The sequence below is a fragment of the Thalassophryne amazonica genome, chromosome 18 (assembly GCF_902500255.1).
Source record: "Thalassophryne amazonica chromosome 18, fThaAma1.1, whole genome shotgun sequence".
Lineage (NCBI taxonomy): Eukaryota > Metazoa > Chordata > Actinopteri > Batrachoidiformes > Batrachoididae > Thalassophryne > Thalassophryne amazonica.
Window position 1 is genome coordinate 15,962,191 of NC_047120.1, and position 20,757 is coordinate 15,982,947.

General features: G+C 47.8%; 1 protein-coding gene across 1 annotated transcript in view; it reads left to right on the plus strand.

Moving 5' to 3' along the window:
- The window catches only part of LOC117530535 (scavenger receptor cysteine-rich type 1 protein M130-like), a 33,827-nt gene extending 16,071 nt beyond the window's left edge, over positions 1–17,756 (plus strand). The window contains 3 exon segments of the mRNA XM_034193428.1: positions 7,465–7,794; positions 17,275–17,360; positions 17,685–17,756. Coding sequence (XP_034049319.1) covers positions 7,465–7,794; positions 17,275–17,360; positions 17,685–17,756 — 488 coding nt within the window.
- The last annotated feature ends 3,001 nt before the right edge of the window (positions 17,757–20,757 follow it).

A 20,757-nucleotide genomic window follows, 5' to 3' on the forward strand; every position in this document is an offset into this window, starting at 1 on the left:
GATTCCAATATCAATTTCACACGTAAGGATGCCAGAAACAACCATTTAGCCTTCTTGGACTGTGATGTTACGATTGGAGCGAACAGACAGCTCCAGACAGGGGTTTACAGAAAACCCACTCACACTGACCAATATCTGCTCTTTGGCTCAAACCACCCCCTTGAACACAAGCTCGGGGTGATCAGGACTCTTCAACACAGAGCCCTACAGGTGCCCACAAATGCAGAGGGAAGGGCTAAAGAACAACAACTTGTACGGAAAGCCCTCACAGTATGTGGGTATCCACGATGGTCCCTGGACAAAGTGCAGAAGTCCCAGAAAACAAAGAGACCAGATAGACAGGAGACGGAGACAAGAAGAAGAGGAGTGTCTCTCCCTTATTTAGCAAGAGTAGGGGAAAAACTACAGAGGATCTTCAGACAGCACAAAATCCCAGTTTACTTTAAACCGATTAACACCTTGAGACAGAAATTAGTTCACCCTAAGGACAGGATCCCTAGTTACAAACAGAGCAATGTAGTGTATTCTATCAGATGTCAGGAAAACTGTAATGAACACTACATAGGTGAGACTAAGCAACCTTTACACAAAAGGCTATACCAGCACTGCAGAGAGGGCGCAAATGGACCTCAGTCTGCAGTTCATCTCCACCTGAAAGACACTAACCACACATTTGAGGACAAGGAAGTTAAAATCTTAGCCAGAGAGAAGAAATGTTTTGAGAGAGGTGTCAAGGAAGCATTCTATGTGAAACAGTTGAAACCCAGCCTTAATCGGGGAGGGGGTCTGAGACACGCTTTGTCCCCTGTTTTACAATGGGGTACTCAGGTCAAAGCAGTTTCAGTCTTTTGTTCATGGTAATGAGTCATTCACGTCATCAGGAGAGTCGTCAAGGGAGCCATCAGGAGAGGCTTCTGTCCCATCATTAGGAGGGACAGCTGCCCTGTCATTAGGAGGGTGCTAACTAGAGCACAATAGGTGCTAATTAGAGCTATTGTTTAGTCACTAGCCTATAGCAGTCGGCCTCTCGGTAGGAGGGGTCTGGTTAGGTTTAAAAAACTCCAGCTTTTGTTGGCGTCTGTTTATTCTTCTCTACAAGAGTCAAGACAGAAGTCAAACTACCAGAACAAGAATTTTAGCTGAGGAAGCTTCTGTGATTTGAAGCGAAACGTCCTCGCGTCAAGCAACCCAGTGCAGTCGAAGATTCAAGCTTCTCTACTATCATCCTCCATCCCCACTTTACCAGCATTGTCCTTGTGAGTAGGGAGGTCCAGCCCCGCTTCCCTGACGTAGTCTAGCGATGAAGCTGCCATCTTCTGGGTCACTCCATTGGGAGCCGGGAGATTTGACCCCCCAGTGACGCTTCCTGGACCCAGACAGACAGCCCTTGCTTCCTCAGGCCTGAGACAGTCAGTACAATAGTTAGATAATCCCTTCCCCAACTCGCAGCCAGAAATCAGCTCAACCACGGATCAACATGGCCCCTCCTGGATACTGTCCGGGAGAGAAAGTAATGTCTCCTTTGGGACTTCCTCCAGAGGGGAGACAGGCACCCCCCCTTTAATGTCATCATGGACTGGAAGGAAGTTCCCCTCAGTGACATCAATGGGGCCATTGTGGAACTTCTCTGCCTCAGGATCGGGCCATGGTGCTCACCAAGTGACCTGCAAGAAAACTCACAGCTGGTTAGACAAACACCCCCCCCCACCCCCCCGGAGGTCAGAGGACAACTTGAGTGGAAGGTCAGCCTGCCCCTCCTTGTTTCTCTCAGCTGCAGGTAGGACAGCAGCAGCTGTCACTACTGACTGGGGCTTGTAATTACCAGATGCAGATCGGCATTTGTTCCTCTTATTCTTGGCTCCACCTGAGCCACAGTCTGTGCCTGGCGAGGGCAGAGACCAGGAATCAATACATGAGTCCTTGTGCTGTGGAGATTCAAAGACCGTCAGTGGAGGAGGTCCGCCGATCGCAGACATGGTTGGAGGGCTGGATTAGATGAGAAGGATGATTGGAGGAGTTTGAACGTGGTGCAGATTGTTGAGATGAAGGTGGCGACAAAAGATGGATGAGGTGTGGAGGACTCCAGGAGTTGATAAAAAGTTCCCATAAGTCAGATATATGAGCAGCTAGGGAAGCTATATTCAGAGACAAAAAATTCTTGGCTGAAGACAACAGTGACTGCAGCTGGACGAGATGAATCAGAGCAGCGGTGTCCTCAGGAGAGGTGGCGGCTTGCTGCTCTAGGATTACTTCCATGATAGGCTCTTGATTCATTTTAAAGTCTTTGACGGTGCTAGTAAGAGTGTTCTCCACCTCTTCATTAGAGCTACAGAGTTCTCTCTTGATGGACTTGACATGGCTCCTCTTCTCTGGCCGCGGGCCCCTGCCTAAGTCATAAATGGCGACTGGCGCCATCCACAGTGAAGAGGGCCGTGTCATTCAGGAGGACGATGAAGAGACAGCAGGTGGTGTGGTGTGGGACTCCTCAGGAATGGGTGATTCCTAGCTGTCTAAACCCCTCAGGTATGTTAAGGAATCTAGAGCCCAGTCTGGGTTTTTTTTCCTCAACACCGTCTCTACTGATGAGAGTTCTGGAAGGACTTTCACAGCCCATGGATGGGCACCAACTAGTGCCTGGGCTGTAATCAGGTATCTCTTCCTTTGTCTCTTGTTTGTGGTACTGTGGAATGAATTATAGCAGATCAAGAATTGTTCATTGAAAGACTGAAAGGTAACTGACTTGGGAAGGCTGACTGCGAGGGTCATCTTTGGTGGGTCCATTCTATCATGCTTCGGTGGTGGAGCCAGAAATAGAGATAAAGATGTCAGGGCTGACAAAGTTCAGGACTTCTCTTCTTTGTCAGGAGTGCAGAGGAACAAATTCTTCTTGTATTTAAGGTGCAGTCAACAACCCAGGCTTCTTCCACTGCAGTGGTGCCGGCCCAGCCTCAGGTGTCGAAGTGCAACCAGGAACTCCAGACTCGTCATAGAATCAGTGCTGACAAAATCTCTGGTTACTTCTCATGCATATAAAACTCAGAAATCCTCCTTAATATCAATTTTGGACAAAAGAGGATTTTATCTCCCAGAAGAGTGGAGTAACTTAGGAATCTTCTTAGAGCATATGCAGACAAACTCAAGTAACTTCTTACAAGTGCAGATGGAAACTCAAATACTTTTTAGTATCAGTGCAGAATAACTCAGGAACTTCAGCTTTCAAAGGTAGACAGAAAACTCCCATGTTGTCTTTTAGTATCGGTGCAATATCAGCCTTGGGTGTCAGTGCCAACAGGCTGGGGAACTTTCTCCTCAAAGGACAATTCATCAAAAAACAAACTCTAGTCAGGAAGGAGTGCACCAATAATGCAGACATTCAGTCTTCTGGGGCAAAAGCATTCATAAAACAAAGTCCAACAATTGCATTAACAGAAGGAGAGTAAAGACATAACTCTTCTTTCTTCAAACAAAGGGAAAACACTAAAATATCAATCTTCTCCAGACAATAAACACAAGGGATAAACGCAGCAAAAAACTGTGTACTCACAAGACAGCTAGGGGAACAGACGTGTAAGAAAGCCACCAAAACACCAGAGGGAGATCAAGAGAAGCAGAGGAATCAGGGGCTGAGGTAGACAGAGTAGATGAGGGCAGAAGAAGAGTGAACACAGAAACAGACAGTGGAACTGAGAAGAGTGAAAACAGATATAAACAGAGGCTGACAAAAGGCAGACGAGACCACCTAAAACCTCATAACAGACATACAACAGTAAGCATGGGTGTCCCCTTGGCTTTCTCCAGCCAGGGCACTCCACGTGCATCTCTGCCTGAAGAGGGGGTGGGTGGGCCAGTATTATGTACACTGTAATGCCAATTTCAATAAAACATCCGATTTCATCACTCACTCATCTTCAGCTGTTTGGGTATCATATACCAGTTCCTTTAAAATATTGTTAAGAAATGATTCGATCCACTGACATCAACAGCCTTGTTGCTTAACGATTCCCTTATCGGTCCTTCAGTTCGGGACACCAGAGTGGCTGTTGTTTTTGAGGGTGTTTTTTGGGAAAATGATAATTTCTCTATGCTGATTGCAGCTGTTTGAAGCTTGAAGCTTGAAGCAATGAAGCAGCGCTTCAACCCGCTGTTCACTGGTTCTCTGCTTCACTGGTTTTCAGAAGCGACAGGTCCACAATTCCTTCATGAACCCCTTTCATGAAGCCATTTAAAGATGTCAATCATGAGTCACCTTGGTGTGGATTAAAGTCACTAACTGGGACTTGAGGGCAAGAAACAAGAATCGTCTGTTATATGGCTGGGGGGGCCTGGCTGCCGGTTTGTTTCTGTTTTTTGGTTTTCCTCCCAGGTGGCTTGCGTTTGGGACTGAGTGGCTGTGTTGCTGAGGCTGTCAGGACCTCACCCTGATCACCTGCGACTCGTCAGGACTCACAGCTGTGGTGCATCTGGATGGATTGGAACATGTTGGCATTTAAGACTGGAGTGCACAGTGTGTATTTGCCAGAGACTCGACCTTGTGACCAGACGGGTGAGATCGTCGTCTCGGGAGCCATCTCATCAACAGCGGATGCTGCTTATTTCATACTGGGTCCTTCAAACGCTGGTCGGTTCTCCGAGCTGCGTCCGACACATAACATCGTCCTCTGTTCCACACCGGAGTTTTACGCAATGTTCTCTGGCGTGAGCACCAGCCGCTGCATAAACTGAAGTTGCCCATCAGGTAAAGGAAATAAATAATAATAATAATAATAATAATAATATCCTCTGTTTTGTGAGACTAAGTGCACAGCTCCATAGAGCCACGCAGATTTTTGTCGGAATTAATAACTTCAAAGAGAGTCGCCGTTTTAAATCAAATGACACCTCTTTCCAAATGCTGTTATACAGACAAAAAAACTGCAACCAACCAAAACCATTTTTTTCTTCCAGTATGAGACATCCTGCATTCTTTATGAATTACATTGATGTTGACATGCAGTGCAGTCGGCTGAAGAGCTCAGCTCAGAAACTATGGAGTTAAATTTATCTCATTGATATCTGAACGGAAATGCTTTTCACAAAAACTACAGATTTTGTTTATTTCTATTACTGTCCAGAGATCATCATGTGCCGATTTTATTTATGTCCAGAGCTCAAGGATCCATCATGTACATCAAGGATCCAGTGACCATGTACAGATTTTATTTATTTGCATTTCTGTTCAGAGATCTAGGATCCAGTGGCCAATTTCATATTTATTGACTTTAAGACTCCATAAAATGTTGTTAACATAGAAAACCTGTAAAGCCTACTTTTAATATACAGAAAATTCACAAGAGGTATTGATAAGAGAATTAATAAAAAATCTGATCAATAAGCGGAATGGCATCGATATCGATAATATCCTATCAATACCCATCGCTATCCAGGATCGGGTCATGGGGCAACAGCTCCAGGAGGGGACTCCAAACTTCCCTTTCCCAGGCCACATTAACCACCTCTGTCTGGGGAATCCTGAGGTGTTCCTAGGCCACTGTGGGGATATAATCTCTCCACCTAGTCCTGGGTCTTCCCCGTGGTCTCATCCCAGCTGGACATGCCAGTAACACCTCCCTAGGGAGGCGCTTAGGGGGGCATTCTGACCATATGACCGAACTACCTCAGCTGGCTGCTTTCAACGCAAAGGAGCAGTGGCTATACTCCAACCTCCTCATGAATAGTCAAGCTTCTCAACTTATGTTTAAAGGAGACATCAGCCATCTTCTTGAGGAAAACCATTTCAGATATGTTTACCAGCGATCGAGTTCTTTCGTTCATGACCCAACCCTCATGACCATAGGTGAGAGTAGAAATGAAGATTGACCAGTAGATCGAGAGCATCAGCCTTTTTGCTGAGCTCCCTTTTCGTCACGACAATACGGCAAAGCAAATGCAATACTGCCCCTGCTGTGCCAATTCTCTGGCCAATCTCACGCTCCATTGTCCTCTCACTCATGAACAAGACCCTAAGGTACGTGAACTCCTTCACTTGGGGCAAGACCGGTTGGTTGTTCCACGACCAAGACAGAACCCACATTGTTCCTCTTCAATCTGAGGTACGAATATCAGCCGAACCCTCCTTTCCAGCACCCTGGAGTAGACTTTACCAGGGAGGCTGAGTAGTGTGATGCCCCTGTAATTGGCACACACTCTCTAGTCCCCTTTTGTAAATATGGGGACCACCACCCCGGTTTGCCAATCCTTTGGCATTGTCCCAGACCAATGTTGAAGAGACGTCTCATCCAAGACAGTTCTTCCACACCTGGAGCCAGCACCTAGGGCTTTGCTACTGCAGCATAATTTGACTACCTCAGTGACTTCCACCAAGGAAATTGATGATAAGGTTCATTATCATGTTAATCAAGAAATCATCTCATCTGAAACAATAGCAACAGATACGTTATGGTTTTAATTTACAGACGAACATCAAACATTTCTAAAGAACCATTTTTTTACTTCAAACTATATCAAGTTTTCTAATATAAGAAAAGTTTTATCTTCAAAATGTACAGTAATCAGAAGTTAATCTTGATTAAAAAAAAAAAAAACAAATTTGTAAGAATTTTATTTACAAAACATCTATGCATAAATTAGTAGTTTTGATGCTCCTCTGACACACCTTTCTGCACTCTGCTGTCTTGCATGTTTTGGCCTGATGCTTCGTTTTGATTGAATGTGTGAAGATATGTCAGTGCGCAGCCGCAAAAGTTGGATTGAGTTGAACTTTGACCGCAGTGAGTTTGACATCAAGCAGCGGTACACGTTCACAGCCAAGTGTTGTGCAAGCTTGAATTTGCGCATTGCACTGCGATGCACCATTAGGGCAAAGATCCTCATTAAAAATAATGGGGTTTTTTTTGAGTGATGTGCACCATGTTTGCATACTTGGTGTGAAAAGCTCTGTAGACCTCCTACACCCTGCAAACGGATTGTGAAACAAGTTTTTTTCCCAGAGCTGTGGACAGACTGCAGAAATCACAGTATTTAGTGCAATAACTGTTGTGTCTCTTACTCATACGTATATTTTAGAGTATTAGATACTTTATAGTGTTATAGGTATGAATGTGTATGTGGTCATGGCTATGGGTGGGATTATGGAGATTAGATTTGTGAGCCGCACGTTTGGTTTTGTTACAATTTTGCATCGGATGCCCTTTCTGACACAGCTGTCCTCATTTATCTGGGCTTGAGACGCGCACTCAGAACACACCAGCTTCTTCTCCCCATGTGGCTGAGTTATATTTTCATATAGCTACCAAATCATTAAACCACAAATGGCTCAGCTGTCATCGTTTCAATGTTTGCTGAACACAGTAAAGTACTAAACTGTCTCTGAAAACGTTTGCTGCATTTTATCGGGACTGAAAGCAACGCTGCTCTTGTGCATTATCCACATGAAGCTAATGTAAAATGACCTCTTGATCTTTTCAGACCTGCTGGTTCAGCCAAGCATCTCTTTGTATTCCACTGTGGGCGGGGCTTCTGAAGTCCACCAGCAAGAGTTTCAGGTGTTCAGAGGCTCACCCTTCACCGTCAGCTGCTCCATCCAGCCACAGTACCCAGGAGGCTCCTTCCAGCTCATCTTCACCTCCACCAACACAACATGGAACTCCACCAAGCCAGCTGTCAATCACTCCGCCCTCTTCCCGCATCCTGCTGCAGACTACACCCACCAAGGAAACTACAGCTGTGTTTATCATATCCACGTTTTTTCTCATAACTTCTCATCTGAGAGTCATCTGGTGTCTCTGGCGGTCTCAGGTAAGATGGAGCTCCACCACAAACATGATGATGACTGTTCATAGCCTCAGAAATGATTCAACCATCACACATCAGGTTGGCCCAAATACTGCAAAAAGATTTTACAATTTCAATTTAATTTGTTTTATTATACAGCACCAAATCACAACAAAGCTGCTTCAAGGCGCTTCACATGAGTAAGGTCTAACTTTACTCGACCCCTAGAGCAAGCACACAGGCAACAGTGGTAAGGAAAAGCTCCCTCTGATGATGTTGAGGAAGAAACCTCAAGCAGACCAGACTTAGCGGGGTGACCCACTGTTTAGGCCAGGAGTGCCCAAGATCTGTCCTCGAGATCTACCTTCCTGACACACTTAGTTGTCTCCCTGCTTCAACACACCTGAATCCAATGAAAGGCTCGTTAGCAGGCTTTAACTGAGCCTAAGAGAGTGTCAGGAAGGTAGATCTCAAGAACCAAACTTGGGCATCCCTGGTTAGGCCATTTTTACAGTTACAAGGTTTTTACAAAGTTGTATCAAGCTAAAGAAATAGGAAGAAGAAAAACCAGAATAGCATCAAAAACAAAGTGTATTTTTGAGATGAGCATGCAGTCATTGGCACCACAAGCAGGGTGTCGTGAGTGCAGTGCCCTGGGTGCAGGGCCAGCATCCATCCATCACGTCACCAGTGGACCACAGCACAAGCTGTCCTCTTGGAAGAGTACATTCCAAAAGCAGACTGCAGTGTGCTGCATAAGCTTCAGCCAACATCCCGTGATCAGTCCAGCATCCTGTGGTGTGCAGCCATAAGCCTTGCACAATGCCTTCATTGCCTCAGACAGAGAGAAAAAGAGCAGAATCAATCGGCCAGAAATAACTGCACCAATGGTATGAGTTCACCAGCAGTAAATCGACAGGGAAGCAGAGAGAATACTAAGATGATGGCCGACAGCTAGAACTGAGCTTCACTAACAGACCCAGAATTTATTAGAAGTGAGGCAGAGACCTTGTTGGGAAGGTGTCGTAGCACGGACCCACAACAGGGGGCGCTAAAGAACGGACAATGAATAAGCCAAAAAGTAACAATTTAATGTTGTGACAACACACAACTAAACACACAAAAATTGTAAAGTCAATTAACACCAGGTGACGTGTGGGCAGGCTCGAAGATAGAAGACCCCCGACGAGAGAGAAGCCGCGTCCCAAACGGCTTCCACCACCAACGGTCTGAAGAACACCGGAGCCGCCAAGTCCCGAGTCCCCAGGTGGCCTCTGTCTTCGGCTGTCGACCCTGGTACTGCTGGCAGAAAGCAGAGACAAGATGAATGAGTGTGAGTCCGCACACTCAGTAGTCCACAGTCTGTACACAGTTAGGAGGGAGCACCTCCACCTCCAATCACACACTCGTGCAGCTCCTGGTTAATCACTTATCTGGTTTGGGGTGTGAGGCGAAGCCGTCGCTGTCACTCCAAACGCCAATCCCACAGACAAGGCAACACACCAGGAAAACGGCTGCAACAGAAGTTCAGATTATTACACAACGTGTCAGTCAGCAGAGAAATTACCTCTTGGTAGTCGATTTCTCGGCGGGGAGGTGGAGTTGCAGTCCGGCTTATGTATTGGTGTAGATGAGTGACAGCTGGTGCGATGAGTGACAGCTGTCACTTCCTCTGGGTCTGGCGCCCTCTCGTGCTTGGAGCCCGCACTCCAAGCAGGGCGCCCTCTGGTGGTGGTGGGCCAGCAGTACCTCCTCTTCAGCGGCCCACATAACAGGACCCCCCCCTCAACGGGCGCCTCCTGGCGCCCTACCTGGCTTGTCCGGGTGTCTTTTGTAGAAATCGGCCAGGAGGGCCGGGTCAGGGATGAAGCTCCTCTTCACCCAGGAGCGTTCTTCAGGTCCATACCCCTCCCAGTCCACCAGATATTGGAACCCCCGGCCCTTACGACGGACGTCCAGGAGCCTGCGGACTGTCCAAGCAGGCTCCCCGTCGATGAGCCGGGCAGGAGGCAGCGTAGGTCCCAGAGCACAGAGGGGCGAGGTGTGGTGTGGCTTCAGACGGGAAACATGAAAAACAGGGTGAATCCGCAGTGAAGCCGGGAGTTGGAGTTTCACTGCGGCCGGGTTGATGATCTTGAGGATACGGAATGGACCAATGAACCTGTCTTTCAGTTTTGGAGAGTCAACACAAAGAGGGATGTCCTTGGTCGAGAGCCACACCTCCTGCCCGGGCTGGTATGTGGGGGCCGGGGAACGCCGGCGGTCCGCATGGGTCTTGGCCCTCGTCCGGGCCTTTAACAGGGCAGAGCGGGCGGTCCGCCACACCCGGCGGCACCTCCTGAGGTGGGCCTGGACTGAGGGCACACCGACCTCTCCCTCCACCAGCGGGAACAATGGGGGCTGGTACCCCAAACATGCCTCAAAAGGGGAGAGGCCGGTAGCAGACGAGACTTGGCTGTTATGGGCATATTCGATCCAGGCCAGATGGTGACTCCAGGCCGCCGGGTGCGCGGAGGTGACGCAGCGAAGGGCCTGTTCCAACTCCTGGTTAGCCCGCTCTGCCTGGCCGTTTGTCTGGGGGTGGTACCCGGACGAGAGACTCACGGTGGCCCCCAGCTCCTTACAGAAACTCTTCCACACCTGCGAAGAGAACTGGGGACCACGATCTGATACAATGTCCGATGGTATCCCATGCAGCCGCATGACGTGGTGGACCAGGAGGTCTGCCGTCTCCTGGGCCGTCGGGAGCTTCGGGAGGGCCACGAAGTGGGCCGCCTTGGAGAACCGGTCCACTATCGTGAGAATAACGGTGTTGCCCTGGGACGGCAGGAGGCCCGTGATGAAGTCCAGGCCGATGTGAGACCAGGGGCGATGAGGCACCGGCAGGGGTTGGAGGAGTCCCGAGGTCCTCCGATGGTCTGCCTTGCCCCTGGCGCAGATGGTACAGGCTTGGACGTAGTCCCGGACGTCGGTTTCCAGGGACGCCAACCAGAAGCGCTGCTGGACTACTGCCACGGTCCTACGCACTCCGGGATGACAGGACAGCTTGGACCCGTGACAGAAGTCCAATACGGCAGCTCTTGCTTCTGGTGGGACGTACATTCTGTTCTTGGGGCCGGTCCCCGGGTCCGGGCTCCTTGCCAGGGCGACAGTGGACTCGGGGATGATGGTCTCGGTGGGGTTCGACAGCCCCGCTTTGGCTTCTTCTTCGTGCACCCGGGACAATGCATCTGATTTTTGTTTTTTGGTCCCGGGGCGGTACGTGATCCGGAAGTCAAAGCGCCCGAAGAACAGAGACCAGCGGGCTTGCCTGGGATTCAGCCGCTTGGCGGTCTGGATGTACTCCAGGTTCTGATGGTCCGTGAAAACTGTGAAAGGCAACGATGCCCCCTCCAGCAGGTGTCTCCACTCTTCAAGAGCCTCCTTCACCGCGAGGAGCTCCCGATTGCCGACGTCATAGTTCCGTTCAGCTGGGGTCAACCTGCGGGAAAAATAGGCACAAGGATGGAGAACCTTATCAGCCTCCACGCTCTGGGACAGCACGGCTCCTATCCCTGAGTCAGAGGCGTCCACTTCCACTATGTACTGGCGATCAGGATCAGGCTGCACCAGAACTGGGGCAGTCGAGAACCGGCGTTTCAACTCCTGGAACACGGCTTCGCACCGATCCGACCAGGTGAAGGGGACCTTGGTGGAGGTCAGGGCAGTCAGGGGGCTAACTACCTGACTGTAGCCTTTAATGAACCTCCTGTAGAAATTTGCAAAGCCGAGGAACTGCTGCAATTTCCTGCGGCTTGTTGGTTGGGGCCAGTCTCTCACCGCCGCAACCTTGGCCGGATCAGGGGCGATGGAGTTGGAGGAGATGATGAACCCCAGGAAGGACAAAGAAGTGCGGTGGAACTCACACTTCTCGCCCTTCACAAACAGCCGGTTCTCCAACAACCACTGTAGGACCTGACGTACATGCTGGACATGGGTCTCAGGGTCCGGGGAAAAGATGAGTATATCGTCCAGATATATGAAGACGAACCGATGCAGGAAATCCCGCAAGACGTCATTTACCAAAGCTTGGAACGTCGCGGGGGCGTTAGTGAGGCCGAACGGCATGACCAGGTACTCAAAGTGACCTAATGGGGTGTTAAATGCCGTCTTCCATTCGTCTCCCTTCCGGATCCGAACCAGGTGGTACGCGTTTCTAAGATCCAATTTAGTGAAAATTTGGGCTCCATGCAGGGGCGTGAACACTGAATCCAACAAAGGTAACGGGTATCGGTTGCGAACCGTGATCTCGTTCAGCCCTCTGTATTCAATGCATGGACGGAGTCCGCCATCCTTTTTGTCCACAAAAAAGAAACCAGCACCCATCGGGGAGGTGGAGTTCCGGATCAGCCCGGCAGCTAAAGAGTCCCGGATGTAGGTCTCCATTGATTCGCGTTCCGGACGTGAGAGGTTGTACAACCTACTGGACGGGTACTCAGCGCCCGGGACCAAATCGATGGCACAATCGTACGGTCGGTGCGGGGGAAGAGTGAGCGCCAGATCTTTGCTGAAAATGTCAGCAAGATCATGGTACTCCTTTGGCACCGCCGATAGATTGGGGGGGACTTTAACCTCCTCATTAGCTGTCGTGCCGGGAGGAACCGAGGATCCTAAACACTCCCGGTGGCAGGTTTCGCTCCACTGCGTCACAACCCCAGACGGCCAATCTATCCGAGGATTGTGCTTCACCATCCATGGAAATCCCAAAATCACTCGGGAGGTAGAAGGTGTTACATGGAACACGATCTCCTCCCTGTGATTTCCAGACACAACTAAGGTCACTGGCTGTGTCTGATGTGTAATTAATGGAAGCAGGGTGCCATCAAGTGCTTGTACCTGCAATGGTGCCGGCAGAGCCACCAGGGGGAGCCCTACTTCCTTTACCCATCCGCTATCCAGCAGATTCCCTTCCAACCCCGTGTCTACCAGTGCTGGGGCGTGAAGGGTTAAATCCCCACAAAGGATCATTACTGGGATTCGTGCAGATTTGCGGGGTTTCCCCGCATGCGTGTTATGACCCACCCTTAGCCCAGTTTCTAAGGACGGGCGTTGTAGTTTGACCATTTTGGGGCAGTCCTTCTGCATATGCTCACAAGAGCCGCAGACAAAACATTCCCCGCGGGCCAGCCTCCTTTGTCTGACGTTTGTTTTTATTTTGGCCCTGCTCGTGTCCATAGCCTCCTCAGCAGGGGGAGCTGTAGCCACACGGAGCTCTCTGGCAGTGAAGCGTGGGGACGACGTCACCCTTTCGGAACCGGAAGGGGGAGGGACGGCTCGTGCCCGGTCATGCCCCCCGGCCTGCTCCCGACGATGCTCATTCAAACGGTTGTCTAAGCGTATAACCAAATCGACAAGCCCGTCAAAATCCCGCGGTTCCTCCTTAGCCAGCAGGTGCTCCTTCAGGACCGGAGACAGTCCATTTACGAAGGCGGCGCGGAGCGCAACGTTATTCCAGCCGGACCTCGCTGCCGCGATGCGGAAGTCGACTGCATACTCGGCTGCGCTGCGGCGCCCCTGTCTCATTGACAGCAGCACGCTCGAAGCGGTCTCGCCTCTGTTGGGATGGTCAAAAACTTGTTTGAACTCCCGTATAAACTCAGCATAAGACGTTAGGAGCCGTGAATTCTGCTCCCAAAGCGCCGTAGCCCAGGCGCGTGCCTCTCCTCGAAGCAGACTAATAACATAAGCCACCCGGCTGGTGTCTGACTCGTACATGACAGGACGCTGTGAAAAGACGAGCAAACACTGCATGAGGAAGTCTGCGCATGTCTCAACACAGCCTCCGTACGGTTCCGGAGGGCTTATGTATGCTTCAGGGGACGGAGGGGGGGGTCGTTGAACGACCAGTGGAACGTCTGTTACAGGCCCAGGACCAGCCAGAGGAGTGACTGCAGCAGCGCCCTGATCGCGCGCTTCCACCCTGCTCGGCCACTAAATCCAGCCGAGCCTTGAAGGAGGTTAAGATTTGCTGCAGCTCATTCAACACGCCTCCCGCTGACGCCTGCGCTCCTGGCTCTTCCATTGGCCGTTCAAGCTCGAGTTGACGCCCCTCGGAGTCCATGACGATTGGCCGAGAAATCCTGTTGGGAAGGTGTCGTAGCACGGACCCACAACAGGGGGCGCTAAAGAACGGACAATGAATAAGCCAAAAATTAACAATTTACTGTTGTGACAACACACAACTAAACACACAAAAATTGTAAAGTCAATTAACACCAGGTGACATGTGGGCAGGCTCGAAGATAGAAGACCCCCGACGAGAGAGAAGCCGCGTCCCACACGGCTTCCACCACCAACGGTCTGAAGAACACCGGAGCCGCCAAGTCCCAAGTCCCCAGGTGGCCTCTGTCTTCGGCTGTCGACCCTGGTACTGCTGGCAGAAAGCAGAGATAAGATGAATGAGTGTGAGTCCGCACACTCAGTAGTCCACAGTCTGTACACAGTTAGGAGGGAGCACCTCCACCTCCAATCACACACTCGTGCAGCTCCTGGTTAACCACTTATCTGGTTTGGGGTGTGAGGCGAAGCCGTCGCTGTCACACCAAGCGCCAATCCCACAGACAAGGCAACACACCAGGAAAACGGCTGCAACAGAAGTTCAGATTATTACACAACGTGTCAGTCAGCAGAGAAATTACCTCTTGGTAGTCGATTTCTCGGCGGGGAGGTGGAGTTGCAGTCCGGCTTATGTATTGGTGTAGATGAGTGACAGCTGGTGCGATAAGTGACAGCTGTCACTTCCTCTGGGTCTGGCGCCCTCTCCTGCTTGGAGCCCGCACTCCAAGCAGGGCGCCCTCTGGTGGTGGTGGGCCAGCAGTACCTCCTCTTCAGCGGCCCACATAACAGACCTGCTTCCATTACTAAATAGAGTTAAAGAGATAGGAAGCATAGTTATATACTATGCCAGTATGCTAGCCATATAAGAAGGAGAAAAAAATGTGTCCAGACTTAAGTCTGAGTTGAATGTCTCTACGAAATCTGACTGTTTTATCTCCAAAGGGAGATCATTCCACAAAACAGGGAACCGATAAGAGAAGGTTCTGTGGCCAGCACTTTTTATTCACCCTTGGGACACAAACTAGTCCTGCCCCCTGAGAACGCAGAGCCTGGGCCGGTATGTAGGGGGTAATTTGGTCATTTATGTAGGGAGGTGCTAGTCCATGAGTAATTTCATAGGTTAGTAACAGAACCTTAAAATCTGACCTCACAGAGAAAGGAAGCTAATGAAGAGATATCAGAATTGGTGTAATGTGGTCAAACTTTCTGCTTCTTGTCAAAACTTGATGAATGTTGCAGCAGGACAATGACCCTAAGCACACTGCCAAGATATCAAAGGAGTGGCTTCAGGACAACTCCATGAATTTCCTTGAGTGGCCCAGCCACAGCCCAGACCTGAATCTGACTGAACATCTTTGGAGAGATCTGAAAATGGCTGTGCACCAATGCTCCCCATCCAACCTGGTGGAGCTGCAAAGAGGAATGGACAAAACTGCCCAAAGATAGGTGCACCAAGTTTGTGGCATCACATTCAAGAAGACGTGAGGCTGTAATTGCTGCCAAAGGTGCATCAACAAAGTATTTAACAAAGGGTGTGAATACATATGTACATGTGATTTCTTAGTTTTTTATTTTAAAAGAATTTGCAAAAATAAAAAAATCATGTCATTATGGGGTGTTTTGAGTAGAATTTTGAGGTTAAAAAATGAATTTACTCAATTTTAAAATAAGGCTGTAACAATAAAATGTGGAAAAAGTGAAGCACTGTGAATACTTTTTGGATGCACCCTGTAAGAGATAACTTTGTGGCAACATTGACTTCTAAAGAAGTATGAAATGTCCTCAGTGGGGTAGCACAGTGGATTAGTGGTTAGCACTGTTGCCTCACAGCAAGAAGGTCATGGGATCACCTCCCGACTGGGTCTTTCTGTGGAGTTTGCATGTTCTCTCTGTGTTTGTGTGGGCTCCCTCTGGCTTCCTCCCAACCACCGAAGACGTGCACGTTCGGTGAATTGTAAACTTTAAATTGACTGTGTGTGTGTGTGTGTGTGTGTGTGTGTGTGTGTGTGTGTGTGTGTGTGTGTGTGTGTGTGTGTGTGTGTGTCTGTCTATATGGTGTCCTGTCCAGGGTTTACCCCACCTCACACCATGTGACTGCTGGGACAGGCCCCAGCACCCTGTGACTCTTAACTGGAGTAAGCAGATGGATGGATGGATTTATGGTAGTCCTCAGTGAAATGACAGTTGTCACAAGATGACCTTTCATCACTCTTCACTATTGTTGTTATGTGTCGGACGCAGCCCGGAGAACCGACCAGCGTTTGAAGGACCCAGTATGAAATAAGCAGAGCACGGTACAAAGGATAACAAAATTTAATTACATAACAGTGAGGTGGAAAATACGAACAAATAAGTGCGCGGTCTGCGAGGTGGAATTGCGGTGTGCTCCCAGCAGCACTAACAGTCCGGAGCCAGAAACTGTTCGGACCCAAGGACCCCGCCGACACCCCCCAGGTGGCCGCGACAAACCGAGTCTGTGAAAGAAGAAACCATCATGTGAGTCCACACTCCACACACAGAGAGACCACTCAAAGGTGTACATAAACAGCAAACACTTTCTGGCTTAATTACTAATCAGCTTCCCACCCTGCAGGCATGGAACACCCTGTTCACAAACGTAACTGCAGTGGAAGCTGATTAAACAACTAACATAACAGCTCAATATAATAAGGTGTGAGGGACACCACATTTACTGACTGTACAAATGTTAGTCACAAAAACCTAACGTACCTCAGGAAGTGTGCTGACGAGCGTGAGACCTCACCCCCTCCTCTTTCACAGACCATGCATCAAACCTGGACGTTCTCTGCATCCACTGATGATGAGATGGCTCTCGAGACGACGATCTCACCCGTCTGGTCACAAGGTCGAGTCTCTGGCCAATACACACTGTGTACTCCAGACTTAAATGCCACCATGCTCCAATCCGTGTAGCTGCACCACAGCTGTGAGTCCTGACGAGCTGCACTTGATCAGCCTCAGGTGATCAGGGTGAGGTCCTGAAAACTCAGCCACACAGCCACTCAGTCCTAAACGCGTACCACCTGGAAGGAAAAACAAAAGACAGCACAGAAGACAGAAACAAAAGGCAGCCAGGCCCCCCAGCCACAACAATTGTATTTTGTTGACATTCTGAAAATATGATTTTTTTTCCCAACTAAATAATGGAAGCCCAGCTCAAGAGAAGAATGGTGTCATGAACAAAGACAATGATGAACTTTGAATTTGCTTGATGGAAAGTACAAATCTTTTTCCAGATTGACAGATGAGTAATTCATGTCTGACATCAGTGTCCAGAGAGGACCAGGTGACCTTCTTCCCTCAGAACTGAATCAACGGGTGTAATTTAGGGGATTTCAGCTCTCGTGTTTTTATTTAACGGACTCATGATATTGTGTGAATCTGCAGATCAAACCGTTGCTGTGATCAGACTGGTGGTCGGCATGTTGCTGACTTTGCTGATGGTCATCATATCCACTTGTTTCTGCAGGAAGGTATGGGACCATGTTAATCCATGAAAGGACTGTCTGACACAGGGGTCTCCAACCCTGCTCCTGGAGATCACCTGCCCTGCATGTGTCGCAGATCTCCCTCCTCCACCCTCTGTGAATTAACTAGGTCAGATGTGTGCAGCCAATCAAGAGCTCATAAACATTAGACTTCACTAATCAGCTGCAGTTCAAGGAGGTACACATGGAAAATGTGCAGGTTAGGTGATCTCCAGGAGAAGGGTTGGTCAGTCTTGAAGGAGTCAGCCTGTGTATATTGCATTGGGCCAGAAGAGGGCGCCAGACCTGTGTGCTGTCTTGTTTCCACAGAAGGCCGTCAGGCAGGTGAACACTGAAGAAGGCCCAGCTGAAGAAGAAGAAGAAGTCCAGCAGCCCCAGTAGAACCTCAGAGAAGGTCTCATTGAATCCAGGAAGATTTCTTAGCTGCCATAAAGCCTCACTGATTTAAACCATTTTATAAATTTACAGGCATTAAATTCCAAATGAAATCACAGCATCAATTAAAGAAGAAATCAAAACGATGATGCTGAAGGCTGGACCAGTTTGATTGTTTTGGGTTTTTTTTTTTTCCCATTCTGATTGTAATTTGATGATGACTCCATTTTTTTAAATCCAGAAAGTTCCAAATAAAGGCTTTTATAAATCTTGAGCATAAATTCTATATCTGATAGATTTATTTAGAAACTGTGCTTTTTAGGCTTGTATAGATTTTTTGGATTGTTTGCTTTTTAGGGCACCAGCATCTTTTTTCATGTTCTCTAAATGAGAATGGAGTGCATACAGCTGAATTCAATGCCTCCAGGAAAAAAGGTGCACAGCATCTCTTTTTTAATCACTTGAAATGTTTTTTTTTTTTTTTTTTTTTTTTTTTAAAGCTGGTATGTTGAATAGTTTGTGATTACAACTACAGCCCCTTTCTCACTGGGCTTGCATACATTTGCGCTGTGATGCATATGGAGTATGCTGGAAAATTGTACAACTTTTGGTGTTGTCTGTGTGTAGGCTGTGTGTGTTTGCATGTGGTTACGTTCCTAGTCTTGCTTTCAGTTGCTTTCTGCCACGTTTGTACAACTCCTGGCAATAATTATTGAATCACCGGCGTTGGAGGATGTTCATTCAGTTGTTTAATTTTGTAGAAAAAAAAGAAGATCACAGACATGACACAAAACTAAAGTCATTTCAAATGGCAACTTTCTGGCTTTAAGAAACACTAGAAGAAATCAAGGAAAAAAATTGTGGCAGTCAGTAACAGTTACTTTTTTAGACCAAGCAGAGGGCAAAAAAAATATGGAATCACTCAATTCTGAGGAATAAATTATGGAATCACCCTGTATATTTTCATCCCCAAAACTAACACCTGCATCAAATCAGATCTGCTCGTTAGTCTGCATCTAAAAAGGAGTGATCACACCTTGGAGAGCTGTTGCACCAAGTGGACTGACATGAATCATGGCTCCAACACGAGAGATGTCAATTGAAACAAAGGAGAGGATTATCAAACTCTTAAAAGAGGGTAAATCATCACGCAATGTTGCAAAAGATGTTGGTTGTTCACAGTCAGCTGTGTCTAAACTCTGGACCAAATACAAACAACATGGGAAGGTTGTTAAAGGCAAACATACTGGTAGACCAAGGAAGACATCAAAGCGTCAAGACAGAAAACTTAAAGCAATATGTCTCAAAAATCGAAAATGCACAACAAAACAAATGAGGAACGAATGGGAGGAAACTGGAGTCAACGTCTGTGACCGAACTGTAAGAAACCGCCTAAAGGAAATGGGATTTACATACAGAAAAGCTAAACGAAAGCCATCATTAACACCTAAACAGAAAAAAACAAGGTTACAATGGGCTAAGGAAAAGCAATCGTGGACTGTGGATGACTGGATGAAAGTCATATTCAGTGATGAATCTCGAATCTGCATTGGGCAAGGTGATGATGCTGGAACTTTTGTTTGGTGCCGTTCCAATGAGATGTATAAAGGTGACTGCCTGAAGAGAACATGTAAATTTCCACAGTCATTGATGATATGGGGCTGCATGTCAGGTAAAGGCACTGGGGAGATGGCTGCCATTACATCATCAATAAATGCACAAGTTTACATTGATATTTTGGACACTTTTCTTATCCCATCAATTGAAAGGATGTTTGGGGATGATGAAATCATTTTTCAAGATGATAATGCATCTTGCCATAGAGCAAAAACTGTGAAAATATTCCTTGCAAAAAGACACATAGGGTCAATGTCATGGCCTGAAAATAGTCCGGATCTTAATCCAATTGAAAATCTTTGGTGGTAGTTGAAGAAAATGGTCCATGACAAGGCTCCAACCTGTAAAGCTGATCTGGCAACAGCAATCAGAGAAAGTTGGAGCCAGATTGATGAAGAGTACTGTTTGTCACTAAGTCCATGCCTCAGAGACTGCAAGCTGTTATAAAAGCCAGAGGTGGTGCAACAAAATACTAGTGATGTGTTGGAGCGTTCTTTTGTTTTTCATGATTCCATAACTTTTTCCTCAGAATTGAGTGATTCCATATTTTTTTTTTCCCTCTGCTTGGTCTGAAAAGGTAACCGTTACTGACTGCCACAATTTTTTTTCCTGATTTCTTAGTGTTTCTTAAAACCAGAAAGTTGCCATTTGAAATGACTTTAGTTTTGTGTCATGTCTGTGATCTGCTTTTTTTCTACAAAATTAAACAACTGAATGAACATCCTCCGAGGCCGGTGATTCTATAATTTTTGCCAGGGGTTGTAGCTCTCACATTGTTTTTTCTGTCCACTCCGGCTTACTTACTTTTTTTTTTTTGACAGTGTGGAAATGCACTCCGTTCTCAAAACGGTACATGAACGGCACTCACGTTGCATGCAGAGAGAGAGAGAGAGAGAGAGAGAGAGAGATGATGGATTTGATACACTGGAAAAAGTCAGAAGACATTATTTCCAGGAGTTAATGGACTTTATTAATGTGCAACAATCGTGAGAGAACTTTGTAGAAACTGAGTCGGAAGCAGTAATAGGAGATGAGTGCTACATTCAAACCCACATAGTGTGTGCGTTAATCACAGAAAAGTAAAAAAAACCAGCAGCATCACTTTTAAGGCACACATCTTAAATACTCCTGCTATGGACTCTCACCCTTAAAACAAAGCAGTGGAAATCACAGCTGTCGGAGTGGCACTTGAAAACCACGTGTTATGGCAGTTCACAGACGCATGTGACTTTGAGCATGAAGGTGTGAAAAAGTTTAAGTCATCCGCAGCAGCGGACATTCGTGTGAGAACAGGTTGGATCCACAGAGCTGGATCACATGTCCCTGAGTAAAGCAGGAAACCAAGTGTTACTGCATTTCCTTTTGAACAATGTCTGAGTCGGTGAATTAC